This window comes from Hordeum vulgare, chromosome 3H (genome assembly GCF_904849725.1).
Source record: "Hordeum vulgare subsp. vulgare chromosome 3H, MorexV3_pseudomolecules_assembly, whole genome shotgun sequence".
Lineage (NCBI taxonomy): Eukaryota > Viridiplantae > Streptophyta > Magnoliopsida > Poales > Poaceae > Hordeum > Hordeum vulgare.
The window spans coordinates 577,156,837-577,171,948 of NC_058520.1; the positions used below are offsets into that span (position 1 = coordinate 577,156,837).

At 41.7% G+C, this 15,112-nt stretch overlaps 1 protein-coding gene and 1 long non-coding RNA gene across 2 annotated transcripts in view; one reads left to right on the forward strand and one right to left on the reverse strand.

The window, feature by feature from the left end:
• The first annotated feature begins 2,011 nt into the window (after positions 1 to 2,011).
• Positions 2,012 to 4,303, forward strand: LOC123445269. The gene is made up of 2 exons (XR_006631069.1): positions 2,012 to 2,106; positions 4,015 to 4,303. It is a non-coding gene; the product is annotated as an uncharacterized LOC123445269 (long non-coding RNA).
• Positions 3,404 to 15,112, reverse strand: part of LOC123445268 (MADS-box transcription factor 51-like) — a 40,679-nt gene continuing 28,970 nt past the window's right edge. The window contains exons 2-5 of the mRNA XM_045122232.1: positions 5,376 to 5,457; positions 4,919 to 4,968; positions 4,739 to 4,835; positions 3,404 to 3,793 (exon numbers count right to left, since the gene is read on the reverse strand). Of these exons, the coding sequence (XP_044978167.1) occupies positions 3,728 to 3,793; positions 4,739 to 4,835; positions 4,919 to 4,968; positions 5,376 to 5,457 (295 nt within the window). The 3' untranslated portion in view covers positions 3,404 to 3,727. The remainder of the gene's footprint in view (positions 3,794 to 4,738; positions 4,836 to 4,918; positions 4,969 to 5,375; positions 5,458 to 15,112) is intronic.

A 15,112-nucleotide genomic window follows, 5' to 3' on the forward strand; every position in this document is an offset into this window, starting at 1 on the left:
TTCCCTCTCGCTCGCCGTGGCGACACTTGATTCTTTCTCTCCTTGCCCGTGTTGTTGTATCTTGCATGCATGACGCATTCATGGCATGATATATTGTGTTGCATGTCTCCTGTGCCGTAGCTCCGATCTATGTTTCGCGTGTTACCCGACTAGGATGTCGTGTAGGACCATCGCTTCACCCTTGCTATGTTAACAACAATTAAATATTGCCGCGTAAATAATCAAGAGTGAATTAAATAAAAATGACACTTGCCTAATTTAATGCCACGAGAATGATGTTTGTTTTTACCGTTAGGCGCAACCTTTAAACCTTCTTTCGTGTTCAATAAAAATGACAATTTTTTTGCCTACTTTTTTTTTAACTGAAGTTGAAATGAGATACCATCAGCTACAAATATCCTCGCATTACAGAAGCAACGATGTACAGTCTACATAAAAGAGGGCCGCTCGGATGACCTAATAAAAAAAATGCTTTTGGATCGAACGTAACAAGTCAAGATCCGAGCGTAACGCCATCCGGTTCCTAGGCTTTTAGACTAACCACATGATTCATATACATATCGAATGCAAGATGCACAACCGATAAACATCCATGCATTTATTAGACTATAAAGAAAAACTTAAGCAAAGGAACATGTCCTCCGCAAGTTCATCTTCACAGGCTTCACTTTCTCGACAACCACAGGTGACGAGTATCTCTGCTCACAGATTTCAAATGGAGCGCATCATTGCTAGTCTCCCGTGGCTGCAGGTCTCTTCCTACGCGACTTTTTCACTATTCTGATATTAATCTAAAAATATAACACAAAATAAATTCTATACAAAACTATTTTACGATCTAATCCTTTTAGAAACATTATAAATCGTGGCGTTGCTGCTGTACATAGGAATATCTGTCTATATTGACGTTACTGCCCAGGCCGAAACGCCAAACTAGCTTATATGTTACTACCTAGGCTGAAACGCCATCCTGAATGACGTTGCTACCCAAGGCCAAAACGTCATAGTAGCTGGCGTTTCTGACCACGTTCCTCCTCTCATACTATATCAAGCTAACGACCGGCCACAGCCGCAGCATGCATGCATGGACAAAAGATATGGACACCACGACATGCATGTATGGACAAACACTTTTGCTTCGGTACACCCCCCAACAAAACGTAGAAGGGGAAACGCATATCCAACTTGTATTGTACAGGCAGACATACGTATACCCACCTCGTATTGCATACGTACGACGGCCTGTAGTATACAATACGAGGTGGATATACGTTCTTTTTTGTACGTTTTGTGAAGGAGGGTGTGTGTACCGAAGCACACCTCATGGACAAAAGATATGGGCACCACGACACGCGCTGATTGGCTGGCTCGGCCTCCCTCGTGGACGGGAAAGGCGGCAGCAGGCGCGGCGGCTCCGGTGTATGGGCCAGTGCGGCAGCAGCAACAGAACTCCGGCTTGGCGTTTCCTCTCTGGATGCGGAATAACAAAACACCAGCTACTGTGGCGTTTCGCATGGGCAGCAACGCTAGCCGGAGTGGCGTTTTGGCCTGGGCTGCAACACGAGCTCATTTGGCGTTTGAATGTGGAACAGAAACATTAATATAGACGCGCCTTTTTACGTGCAGCAGCAACGCCGCGAGCTGTGACGTTCTGGAAAAGGATCAGATCGTGAAATAATTTTGTACAAAATTCATTTTGTTCTATATTTTTAGATTAAGGTCGTAATAGTGAAAAAGTCCCTCAGACCACTAGCTGCCACGGAGCGCTGTACCTAGGTGTGTGCCCCGGCGAGCCGACGCGTGCCCCCTGCACCCCGCCCAAAGCTGTACACGCGGCGGTCGACACGCGCCCTCGCGAGCCTGCACAAAGGCGCCCGTACGTGATGACTCGAGTAAAAAGGACAGATTCCAGGCGTGCCGGCCAGTGACCCGTCGACACGACGTCGCTGCTCTTCTCTCGGACCTGTGGTCGGAGGGGGGGCCAAGCATAAAACGCGGCGAAACGCCGAAGCTTGCCTCTGGAGTTGGAGGCAGCCAAATGGCAATCGACGCTCGCCTCCACTCCGTTGGTTCGTCCAGGCGTCGCCGGCTGAGTGGTAGTAACTGGTAAGCAAAACATCTCCTCTTCCCTGTTGATGTGTTTCCTGCCTGTTTTCCTTTTTGTCACCTTCTTCCTCCCAATGTCTGTTCGCTCTGCTGTTGCCTCCACGCGTTCATGCGTAGGTCCTCCTTGCTTCCATTGTCCTGGAGAAATCGTCTTCTTCCTTCGTTCCCCGCCCCACGGTTCGTCGTTTGTGCGTCTACTACATGAACATGACCTCGCTGGTCTGGATGCCGGCCATGTTTTTTGCCAACTCAGTGTACACGGACCACCCATCCTCTAGGCTTTTCCAGCCGGCTTGACCCCCCAAGGGCCAAAGCCCAAAGGGCCCGCCGCCTTGGCTCTGCGAGCGAAGGCACTGGCCGGCCGTGAAGGCAAGTCATTGACTGACCCGAGGGGAGGACGTACATGCCCGATATGGGGGCGTAGCACAGTGAACCGCGCGGGTGATATGACGTAGGCAGCGTGACGTTTCGGTCCGCGAGGCCCGCCACGTGGCCAGCCGCGCGTGGCCGTTTGAACGGCGCCACGCCCCCAAGCTGCTTTAAGCTTTAGCTTTAGCTTTACGCGGCGAGAGCGAAGCCACCGGAGTCCGGAGAGGGTGGAAGCAGAGGACGACGCCGCCGCTAGCGCTAGACTTCCCACTTCCCAGCGAGCGCCGGCGGACGACGGATGGATCGATTCAGACAGATTACATTCATCGCAGTAGCAGGCATGCATGGGTGATGCGCCCGACTTGGGGGTCGATGGCTCGGTGAAGGCTAAGAGGAGAGCAGGAAGCTAGGCGCATCCGCGGGGGGGTGACCTCGCGCGCCGCCATTGCCGGAGCATGGCTTGCTGGGCGTTCGTGTCGTGCGCGCCGGTGTTTGCATCTCAGGTGTGGTTGCTTCTGTCATCCCCACTTGGTCCCTTGCTGTTCCAAATTTTCTTGGGGCTCCGCTCGTGTCTCGTCTCACCTCTCGTGCCGGCAATGTTTCCATCCCAGGGAAGACACTTGCTAAAATGTTTGCATGCCAAGATTCCTGCGGTTTTGGTCTGATTGGTGAGATTGCTGTAACTGAATGCCTGCCTGAACTGGTTCATGTGCATAGAAACTCTGCCTACCGAGTGCTTGCCTGCAGGTCCGGCAGGTCTGTGCTCGCTGTTTTCTAGTATGTGCCATGTTCTTGTTTTTGAAAAAAAAAATACACCCAACTTATACGATCACAATACATTTCTATTTTTCTATCAATTTTTTTTAGTGGCACAGATGAAAAAATAAATACTACTCTGAGATAAAATACCAGTATGCGGCAGGTTATATAAGGTGCATCCACATAAACTGATTTCTCACTCAGTTGCGTATAACCTGTGTAGTGAAGACTGACAGCAGACTGATATGTTAATATGAGCATCACACACAGCCCTAGGAAAGCACAAAAGGTAAGGCAACAGATAACAAGGACACACGCACTGTTGCTGTTAAGAGTTAACCCACCACCCTTTTATTGAATTTGCCCCTCATGCCTTTGCTGCACCTCGCAAGCAGCAGCCTTCACAACTCTTTCATACCCAATAACTGGGGAAGAGTGTGGCATCAACAACAGAGGTTTGCTTGTACCAAATGCATGCACATCACATGGCTGCTCAAAACCTTCTGGAGTTCTCGCCACTCGCAATCGTGCCCGCACCGCTATTTCGTTGCGCCAATATCTGCACCCCAGCAACAACAAAGCAAAGCTTGTAAATAAGACTTTGTACATGGATTCAGAGGATACAGAGATGTCCTGTTTCAGTTTACACGCCAAATAGCCTTGCAATAGTCTTTATGTTGACTGAACTCTCATGCCAGGCTCTGTTTCAAAATTTAATTTCCTGTTTCCAGGTAACTGACAGGATATATTCTGATGTCTCCATTTTGTCTGTCATTTCAGGCAGCCTGCAACACAAACAGGCTTACCAATGCCATGCTACACAATTCTCAGAAAAATGACAACAGAGCCAACTTGTCGCTGTCTTACTAATGCCATGGAATAAGCATCAATGGTAGCCTGATTCTTGTATAGCCAGAACATCTGTTGACTTCACATCACATGACAATTCGTCCAAGTACAGTTCTACATAACACAGGTCTATAGCAAAGTAGCAAATCTACCTTTATTGCTGAATTTAGAAAATGTACTAACAGTTTACTTCTCTGAGTTATGCTGAAACTATCAAACACAGCCACATGCATTGTTAATTAGCCAATGAATTTTTTCTTCAATGTAGTTTACCTATCATTTACCAAGATATAGGAACTGACACGTTCAGGACCATTTTTTTAAGAGTCTAGATGCAACTAAATAATTGAACTGTCTGTTGTCCTTGAGAATAGTCAATCCAAATGAAAATTATATTCCCTGCACCATTAGATAGGAGATATTTTCTGGTTAAGGAACCATGGATCTCTTATGTCTAGTTGGAGCGTCAAGAGTGAGACTGCAGCAACTAAGATCATGCTAAAATTGTGGATTGCTGAATTAGTGAAAATGGCCAAAAACAGAGCCATTTTATTTTTTCTGATGGTGCAAGGTGCAAGGGTGCAACAGGAACTAGAAACTTGATTCCTTGCTACGAAAGTTGGTTACAAATATCAACAGAGACATTTAGGTGTACCTTCTTGGATTTTGTCTTCTTCAAAGCATCTGTCAATAGTTTCTCCAGTTTCACCAGTTCATTAGCATCTGAGTCATCAGCATTGTTTTGAAGAGACCTTCAGGATTACACATAATCAGCATTGGGCTAAACACGGTAAATAACATACTAGGAAATATGATGAAAGGCCTCAAGGGCTACCAGGAAGTAATATCTTTAAGCCTTGACTGTATATTTGAAGGATCTCCATCCTGGGTCAGAACCAACATATCATGTCAGAGATATGTGGGTGTATAGACAATCTTGCTTAAAAAGAGTATATTAACAATTATACAATTTGGCTATCCTGGATACAAAATGGCGTGATTACAACCTAAACTTAGATTATAGAATATTTGTTAAATAAAATAAAGAACCATGGATAGCTTATTCAGATAAGCTAGTAGCTAAATAAAAGTAATCATATTTGATTCATTTTGCTGGTCCTCTGCATACAACATAATTCTTGATAACAAACACTTCATCATGATAGTGCATTTCTGTGGTAAATTCAGAAATATAGACTGATTAAATCCAGTGTGATGCTTGGCAGCTAAATGTTCCACACATAAACTAGCTCTAGGCTATGCAATACGAAAATCTACAGAGATTAATTTACATTGTTGTTACTTGCACCGCCTTCACTCACATCCTTTCCGGCTCCTGCAAATGCCTGATAGCGGTCATATGTACCTTCTATGCTGAAAATAAATGGATAACATTAACATTAAGAAAATATACTTTCAAGCTTTAGGCTCTGCTGGAAATTTTAAACAGAGTTCTATGTACTATGAGAAAACAGTAAAATAGAACTCATGTCTTTCTGTCTTACCTGTATATAGGTTATGTCTCTACCTGCAGAAACAATCTACCTACTGTAATTTCAGAAGCTTTTGTACCATCTTTTTTATTCAGAACTTGCAATAACAATAATTTTGCAGAGTATATGCAAATAGACATATTATGAAGATAGGAATTTTAGTAGTGTGACTTCACCAAGTTTATACAACCCACAAATTAGGGATTGCTGAGTTCAATTTTCAGCTAGTATGACTTTACATGTATATAGATTATTATTTTTCCATTATAGTTTGCACTAATTTTTTGGGGAAAGGGTGGAGCAATTAGAAATAAAAGGTCTAGGGGCGTCAACAAGACCGACTTATTAACCACCTTAGAGGTGGTTAATTTGGAAAGTTGAAGAAGCCTTTAAGTGCTTACTGAATGGAAGAGACCAATAATTTTGTGTAGACCATGACCATGGGCCAATTTAGTTTTCCTAAAAGAGGCATAATGAACAACATATGACCTGTAGGAAATCCCCTACATAGCTCGAGAACATGATGACGATGGCCTCCGAGATTGACGGTACTACTTTAAGACACATAATATAGATTATCTGGTTGCGGACATTTGCACTTTCCCTCAATTTTCCTACCTAAAGTTACCTCAAAAGAAATGGGCCAGAGAGAGGCCCCAATGACGTTTTAGGCAATTCCATCACAAGTGAAACTCATAGAGTTCAACAAGCCTCGAGGAAGCGAACGTGTAATGAAAGATTCGCATAAGGGTTAGGAGTTTTGCCATTATCAAAGGCCCATACAATATCTTGTTCAAGGATTTTAGTTTGCATTTGTGACACAATTTAAACCCTTTGGACTATCAATTTGTGCGGGAACATTGTAAAAGGATCAAAGAGGTGGATCTTAAACCTTAATAAGAGGTGTGGTTCAAAGATAACAAATGATGATATTGTCCATGAAGGTGATGACGATGTAGCTAAGGAGCTTTCCTTCAAGCCCTTGTTCCAAAAATGGTATCGTAAATTTGGGATAACTATAAGAGCGTGTTATCCCAGGGTCGTATTGCTCGACAAAGAATGTCAACATCCTTGAACCTTCGGTATATGAAGGCTCTCACTATAAAGAACCTTGACAAGTAGCACGCCAACATCATTCAACCTACGGCATATGAAGGCTATCACTATAAAGAACCTTGACTTAGGAAAATAATATGGTAAATTCTGAAGTACATCCTCATCCGGAGCATAGTGGAAACCCTAGGGCAGAATGGGAAGGCCTCAATTGATCAGGAAGTGAATCAAGGCACACAATATCACTCATGTATATATACCCCTCCCATCATACGCTTAGAAGGCAATATCAAAGAAGTACTAACATTAGACCAGAGTGTGAGGGGGGGGGGGGTATCTCTTGGTCCACAACCTACTAGGATCATGAGGGGTTGCACCCTATTTGTCGGCAAAAAGGAATACATTTGACGTTGGAGTGCTTTGCACCATGCTTGTTCCTGCAAAGTCGAATGCCCTATTAGTGTGCTTTCAAATGTTTGAACATCTTGCATCGCCAATAAACGAGAAATTGTACTTAAGTCTGAGCCTCGACTTAAGGAAACACACAAAGGGTAAGCAGGACTTTTGAGGAAGGTTGATGCCAGGGATGTTCCCTCGATGTGCACACTCCACCACACAAGCAACTATGAATATTTGGCAACATATGCATTAGATGAGGCCGGGTCACAAGATCACGCTATATTATATAATTGTGCAAATTTCTGATGATGATGAGCGCAAGAGTGGTAGGCCTATGTGAAGGTGCTTTAATAAGGGGAGGAAAGATTCTTATATCTATTACCATGTAATTGAAGCATCATCGACATGATGGTCCATGTGACTGCTCTCACTTATATTGTGTTGCCTGTGAGTTTATGGGCATCACTATTGTATTTGAGACGTGGACCCATCTTGGGTAGCACTATCAGCCCTTTGGTGATGCGTCATACCAGTCCGTGATTTGCCACAAGCATGCTCTTCAACAGGGTGACTCCATGATTGATGAGTTCTACACATAGAGTTCTGCTATCTGGTACCAACTTGAGCTTGTGGGTGAACTAGCTGATGCGTACATCTTTGCAAGGTATCAGAGCGCAACTTGGATTTCATCTCCCAAAACTTTGTACTGTGGATCCACCTTAAGTTTGATGGATGTAGTTATATTATGTGTTAGAGTTATATGATGTTTCATGTATAGTTTGTATATATTTCCCGCTATATGAGGGGTTTTCTGCATATACCACAAGTCATTTATATATATACTAGACATTAGCCCCAAAAATTAGAAGTTGAATATTTTCTACTCCCTCCGTTCCAAAATATAAGACCTTTTAGGGATTTCACTAGAAGACTACATACGGAGAAAAATGAATGAATATATACTCTAAGATATGTCTATGTACATCCGTATGTAGTTTATAGTACAATCTCTAAAAGGTCTTATATTTAGGAACGGAGGGAGTAACACATAGAGCATCCTATCAAAGGGGTCTCTCAGAGTAAGCTTTGTGGGTGGTGACTTAATACTTTGAAGAGGTAAGCAATCTTCAAGATAGAACATGTAATTCCCATACATTCAAAGCTAGATTTATCAATAATCGAATAAGGGAAGACGACTTGTGGGCACAATTGCATTCGAGTATTTTCATATTAAACCCTCATTAAGGAAGCTGATCACCGACAGTTTTCATTCGATACACCTTTTGAGAATGGTGGGAGGCAAGGAACCTTAGGAACTATGCCACTACCCTATTCCAAATCTGAAGACCGTCCAGGACAAAGGATCATTATCCAACCAGGTAATGCTTGAAGATTTCAAGGAAATATTTAAAGAAATTGGATGCATCGTTTGTTTTGCCCCAAAGTTTATAAGCATACCATGACAATTCATCTATTTTGTGAGATCATTGTTCATATAAAATAGAAGTTATCCCCTCATCATCTCACGTTTACCCCTCCAACCTTGAACAAACTCTCAAAGTGAGTTGAAAGATTGGTCTTCTTCAAGCATTGACATTTTCTCCATCATAAACCTTTATCCTTAGACCATCATTATGGACTCACAAAGGAAACATGGAACAAACCTTTGACCTAACGCGATAGACTAGATCTTCGACTCTTTCATTTGCCCTTTTGGACTACATACCATGGTCTACTTGCTCGTCTTAGTAGCTAAGCGCAAAATCTTGTACGGTTGGATGAGAGCAATAATGGCGCATGCTAGAAAAAATGAACCTATATCTTACATAGATCTCTTATCAATGGGGTTACTTGATTCTAGAAGCTCAAGTGCTCACATTACAAACCATGATTCGATGGGAAAGACTGGTGAGGAAGACTTTGAATGCCTTTGATAAAGCATTAGGACCCTTTGACTTCTTGCTCGATAGCACCAAGAGGCGTCTTCTTGGTCCCTTTTTCGAGGCATAATTGTGTGAGTACTTGCATTAATGTGGTGATGTGCCGACCCATTCCTGCACTATTAAGGTGTTCCATTTCAAGCCTTAAAGTGGTCCAATTATTTGAAAAGTGGTAACCATCCATACCGGTCTTATAATTAGTGGACTTTCTATACCATGTATCCATCCATGAAAGAGTGTCATGTCTGATAACTTTGAAGGGCGTCGAATGCAAACCCCCTTGAATGGAATGACAACGTTCCTTTTCTTATCCATGCCAAAGGGGTAAGCGAAAAAAACATGAGTTTTAGCCCCTTCACATGGGATTTGGAGCAATGCGACTTAAAGAATCTAACAATACACATAGAAGTTCCTTCAATAATGCCTCTTAAGGAGCAGAATACATGTTTTAATTGCGACCTTCGAGGAAAATCATTGGAAATGGAATGTGGTTGATGTCTTTTCCATCAAAGCTTACATTGATGTACTTAGGCATGACATGCCATACTTGCATTGGATCCTTATGTCGTTTAGGTAGATGATGAGTTCAACATTCAATTTGGTAACACTCTCACCCCGGAACGGAGGTACATATATGCCCTTGCCAACTTTAGTGTTCATTCTTGAGCTATGCGATTATGGTGTCATACAGCCTTAGGACTTTGCCCAAGTGGCCAACATCATCAAAGCAATTCACATACTTGATATTGAACACGCAAGCAGTTGACATGTTATGTTTAGCTCTAGAACTGGGATCACCATGTTTTTCTATGGGAGGGCCATATTAGTAGTAGACAAATCCTAACTGCCTTTTACTTGTGTCCCACGAGAGGTCCCCAATGTGTTATTCTGTAGTAGACCGCGTACAAGAGAATAAATGGCATCAAAATTTGTACGAAATAAATCATCTACACCCCAAATGTCAATGTTAGTTCTACACAAGCTCGAGTGGAGTTCGATTGAAGTTGGAAAAAACTCCTCCACCAATATGTTAAGGAAAATCGCTCTCGAAAAAGTTTGTACTTAATTGTACCAGGGAAGAACTATAAACCTTTAGTATGAGGAACCGACACACATAAAGCAACCACAATGGACATGTTAGTTTGTACACAAACACAATAACTAAGGACCATGTAAGATGGCATTAAACACCGACTCATGAACCAACTAGTGTCCATATGTAGCAAAGAACCTAAACAAGTTTGATGTACAACGCTAGGAATCTCGTTTATTTGTAAGTTGAGTTGCTAATTGGTAAACTTTTTTTGGGAAAGGATCAAAGTAGCATTATGCCAATCCATAACCATTAGGACTTGAGTTGGCTTAGTCCTCATAAAGTGGAACCCGTGAGTGGATACCATTGTAGGGTAAACCCAAGTCCCCTAGAGAAGATATATCACTCTCCATGGCCCTCAAGTTCTATGAACTTTGGCTACGCCTTGCCCCTTTGGTCCTCATTGTGGTTTTGGCCAGACATTCGACTTAGTTCCCTTAACTAGATATGTCAAGGATGGTGCAAAACAATTGCATAGGTACAATAACAAACATTTGCATAAGTAGAACAGAAAAATGGTTAAGAAAAAAAACATCAATAGAAAACATACATTTATCATCAAATCTCTCATTATCTAGTTTAAAATACACAAAACATGAAATCCTCTACCAAACCATCATTCACTCTAATCTATAGTTTTTTCCTTGAGCAAATGGTTAGGAACTCTACCCTCCCATCAAATTGAAGAGAGTTGTATGTTTATAGAAGCTTGCTTACAGCAAGCATGAAGCATAACAACACCGATTACTCTAGGAGAAAAAACAAACTTACCACTAAGACCCCTCCTCAAACATAGCACCGATAACCTAGGAAATGTCAACAAAGTATCCATTGATGAGCACAAACCACATTGTGTTGAATACTCATGAGAAACAAGGGCTATACTTGGATAGAGAGCGTGATATTTGGAAAAAATGTGTTAATTATGTTCCTCAAATAAATTCTAGAAAGTATAAATGATAAATTAGTTATAACATCTCCACAACTCTTTGACATTGGCCGATAATGGAAGGTCCCACAAAGCCATACATGAGACACTCATGCTATGGTTAGAAACATTGATGCCATTCTAACTCTTCACTAACAACAACTCCTCATGGCTAAAGGGGCATCCTAATCAAAGGTGATGAATATCTCCGGCTCAAACCACAAAGCACACAATTGCTAGTACATCCAACCACGCCTTTCAAGGTTGTCAAAGGCAAGGACATGATTATGAATAGTTAATTGACGGTGCCATGTATCGGGGTTACCTCAGGCCATCGGAAGTCAGCCGACCAGGCCACGATACAGCCTAGGCTGCTACCCTGCTCACAACCTCCCAAGAAGGAACAGACCAACTTGGCATCCAAGTCAAGCCAACTAGGTGACCACGCGAGGAATCCTGCCCACCATTGTTGACTAGGAAATCATGTAACCCTATGCGTCCTCAGCCAACAAAAGGCGTGACCGGGCTAGTCGATAGAGGCAACGCAATCCACCCTCAACAGTCAACATACGTACGTAATCCTCGAGATTGTAACCTTTGTACTCTATACACCCCATCCATCAATATGATAGACCAGGGAGTAGGGTTTACCTTTACCACGAAGGGATGAACCTGGGTAACTCTTGCCTCATGTTCCCCATTTGTGCCATACGGCTAGTCGCGAAACCCTATCGAAGAATCTGTCGTAATATGTGTTACAATGTGCATTGCACTAGCCCTTTCCATCGGTTCGAAGCCAAGTGGTCTTAAGTTCAAGACCCTGCCAACACAATATTAAAATAACAAGATTTTGTGGCCTACATTGATCCCATGTCTAAGGGATAAATAAGCCTAGACGAGAGGGGGAGTGTTGAAATATATTGCCCGCCTCCCTCCATCAGTTCGGACTTTTGGATGAGTTGGCTGGAGCATGAATTCAACATGGTATCAGAGCTAAGGTCTTGAGTTCAAGTTTTGGCTTTTGCAGTTTATTAAAAATTGTTGGTAGCCCCCCTTTGTGTCCACGTAGAGGCCTCTTGATTCATACGTGAGTTTCACACACCGTCTCTTTATTTCAGTTCAACGTGTTGACTTGTCTTTCCGAGTCGCACGTGAGAGGGGTTGTTACAGTATATGTGGATTGCACCAGCACTTTCCATTAGTTCGGACTTTTGGTTGTGTTGACTAGTGCACGGAGCTTAACAATATGAACCAACACTAACCAGGGAAAGAACTGACACTTTTGTGCATGTGAATAAAAGACACCAACGGCAATCTTGAACAATCTAGGGCAATAATCATGCAAAAGGCCACCAGGTAACTTGTCCTCGTGCAAAACAAGTATGTTACAACCATTGTCACTCATTACCTTTGTGCATGTGAATAAAAGACACCAATCTGTCTCATCACACCAAAATTCAGAACCGACCCAAGGCCTACGTGCCATCATCTAGTAATTAGAACCCATGCCAATGCAAAAGGAGGGCTCCTAAATCTAAACTATACTACAATGATCTGTCAAGTGCTAACGTAGTCATCATGATAAATTCGACTTTTAGTCCCTCAACTCTTTCCTCTGGTATGCTTTACAATCTTGGCTCCCACATTTTTATTTTGCATCCAAAATCTATGTTTGGCACCTCAGTTCATTCCTTTGATTCAATTTGCAGCTCCAGTATTATCTTAGCATTGTTTGCCAAGCAAACTGGTTATTCCCGAAATTCTTAATACTTTTGGTTTCGGCCTATAAGGCACTCAAGGGAGATCATAGGGGACAAACCCTAGATTTTGGTAGTATCCCCATCTGTTAGTGGCCTCTCCCTCATGTTTCTCTTTTGCTCCTCCACCCCTATACTTTTTGACTCCCTCCCTGTCTCAAGTAAAACTCTACTCATGGCTCCATCATAACCCCTCTCCATTGTGCCGTTCCTCGCAAGGGAGATGACAAGGAGAACAATCAAACACAAATAGTAGCGAAGCTAGAACTTTGAGATACAAGGAGCAAAACGAGTCACACCTTGTACTCAACGTCATTGTGTCTCACTTGCATTGAAGAAGAGGAGATGAATGCATAACAACCTGGGAAATATCCACACTAGGCGAGTGGAGAAGAGGACACCATGATGAGGCTAGTGTTGGGACTCATGGACCTTTATAGTGTTTTGACATAGTTTTCTGGACATAACAAGCATTGATAATAAAAGGAGGTTGAAAGTACCAAGAGGAAATGGGTAAGAACCAAAAATGAGATGTGAAAACTGGTCCTACTTCTAGATAAAACCATTTCATAGAGGGGCTAGGTCCAAGATTGAAGTGATACCATGAGATACGGGTCAAAGGGAAAAAAGTCACACACAAGATAGTGTCACTACGAGCTACAAGTCAAACTAAATAACCTAAACTATTGCCCAAAAGTACACCTCAAACATTACAATGTCTCCTCAAATTGACAATTGAAGTTATGATGACAATTTACATGTCGATTATAACAATATATTCAGTAGCATTTGTAAAGTAAATCTTAACGTGCAAGCACAAAAACACATCCTAGAAGTACATTTTCTCATATAAAAGACTGATTTCGTTTTGAAGTTGTAGACTTGATGGAAATCCCCAACAAAAAACCAGACAAGAGGAATAATATATGATTTTTAACCTTGAAAAGTAGTGCATATAAAATAAGACAAGTCCAGATTTAAATTTGGTTAACATAGTGGGAATTAGTGCATTCAAATATATTTTTGGAACACAATTCATAAAAATACATTAAAATGACTATTGTTAGTATTTAAAAAGTTCCATAGATGACTCTTCATAAGAGGAACTACATATGATTTTGTTAACCTTTATTACTAAAGGTACCTTGAGAATTATAAAACCAAGTGTATCTTATGACATCAATACTTAAAGTTGGGAAAGAGTTTCGTAGCAAGGTACAAAAAGAACATTCATGTGATATACAAGTTCATAAAAAAACGAATAACCATATGAACGATAATATTATCAAAATGTAATAATTGTTGTATCACTGTAGGCACCATCAAAGACCATACGAAGGAAAATGCTTGCAAATCTTGTTGTTGTAGAAATGCTCACTTGAGGGCATTTTTTTATCGAAGCAGAAATTCCTATGGACATCTTTTAAAACCAAGTTAGACAAAGAATTGCAAATGTTGTAGAAATCACAAGTACCATACAAAGATTATAAATATGCATACAGAATCGCCACTAATGAGCAATAACCCTAGATATCATATCACAACACAAAATAATAGAAAACACATTTTGCATGATATTGCTTTTTGAAATTTTCCTTAGGATGTTATGAGAATAATGATACCAAAGTAGTAGGATACGCAATAATAAAATGGCTAAGAAACTAAAAATATTCACAAGCATAGAAGGTAATTCAACAAACTAAAAACATTCACAAGCATAGAAGATAACATTTTGTATTTCACTTACTGTAACATGAAGGAGTATCTAGCAAGAAATTGTCATGCTTATGGTTATGAAACCCAATAGAAACTTGTTGGGGGCGTAACCCTCTTAATGCCCTCTATTTTGGAACCCATTTCGCTTGACGAGAGCGCGAAGGTTAAGGAATCTAGCTTAGGAAAATATGATTCATGTGAGTAGTTCGAATGTAGGATCCTTAATAGGGAGATTGATGGAGTCAGTTGATTCTGCAACTAGAACGCTCACCATAGGTAGCCAGGGAGGTGCTTGGGGTGATGAAAGTTAAGAACAAGAACCTAAGGCCACGTGGTCGTGGAATGAAGATGTCCAAAAGGAAATCAAGGAGGAGTGTTGCAAGATTTGGCACCATGATAAAAACATAAGGATCATGCCAAAATACAAAGAGGTCAAGAAGAAAGCAATGTGACCCCTACGTGAAGTATGTAGGCTGGCGTATGATGAGGTATACTAGCAGCTAGCACAAAGGATGGAGAAAATGATGTTTATCAAATGGCAAATATTCATGAGAGGTAGAAAAGGGACCTCAACCAAGTTAAATACATCAAGGAGGAGGCAAATCGACTCATAGTGAAAGATGAGGAGAACAAGAACAGATGGAGAGAAT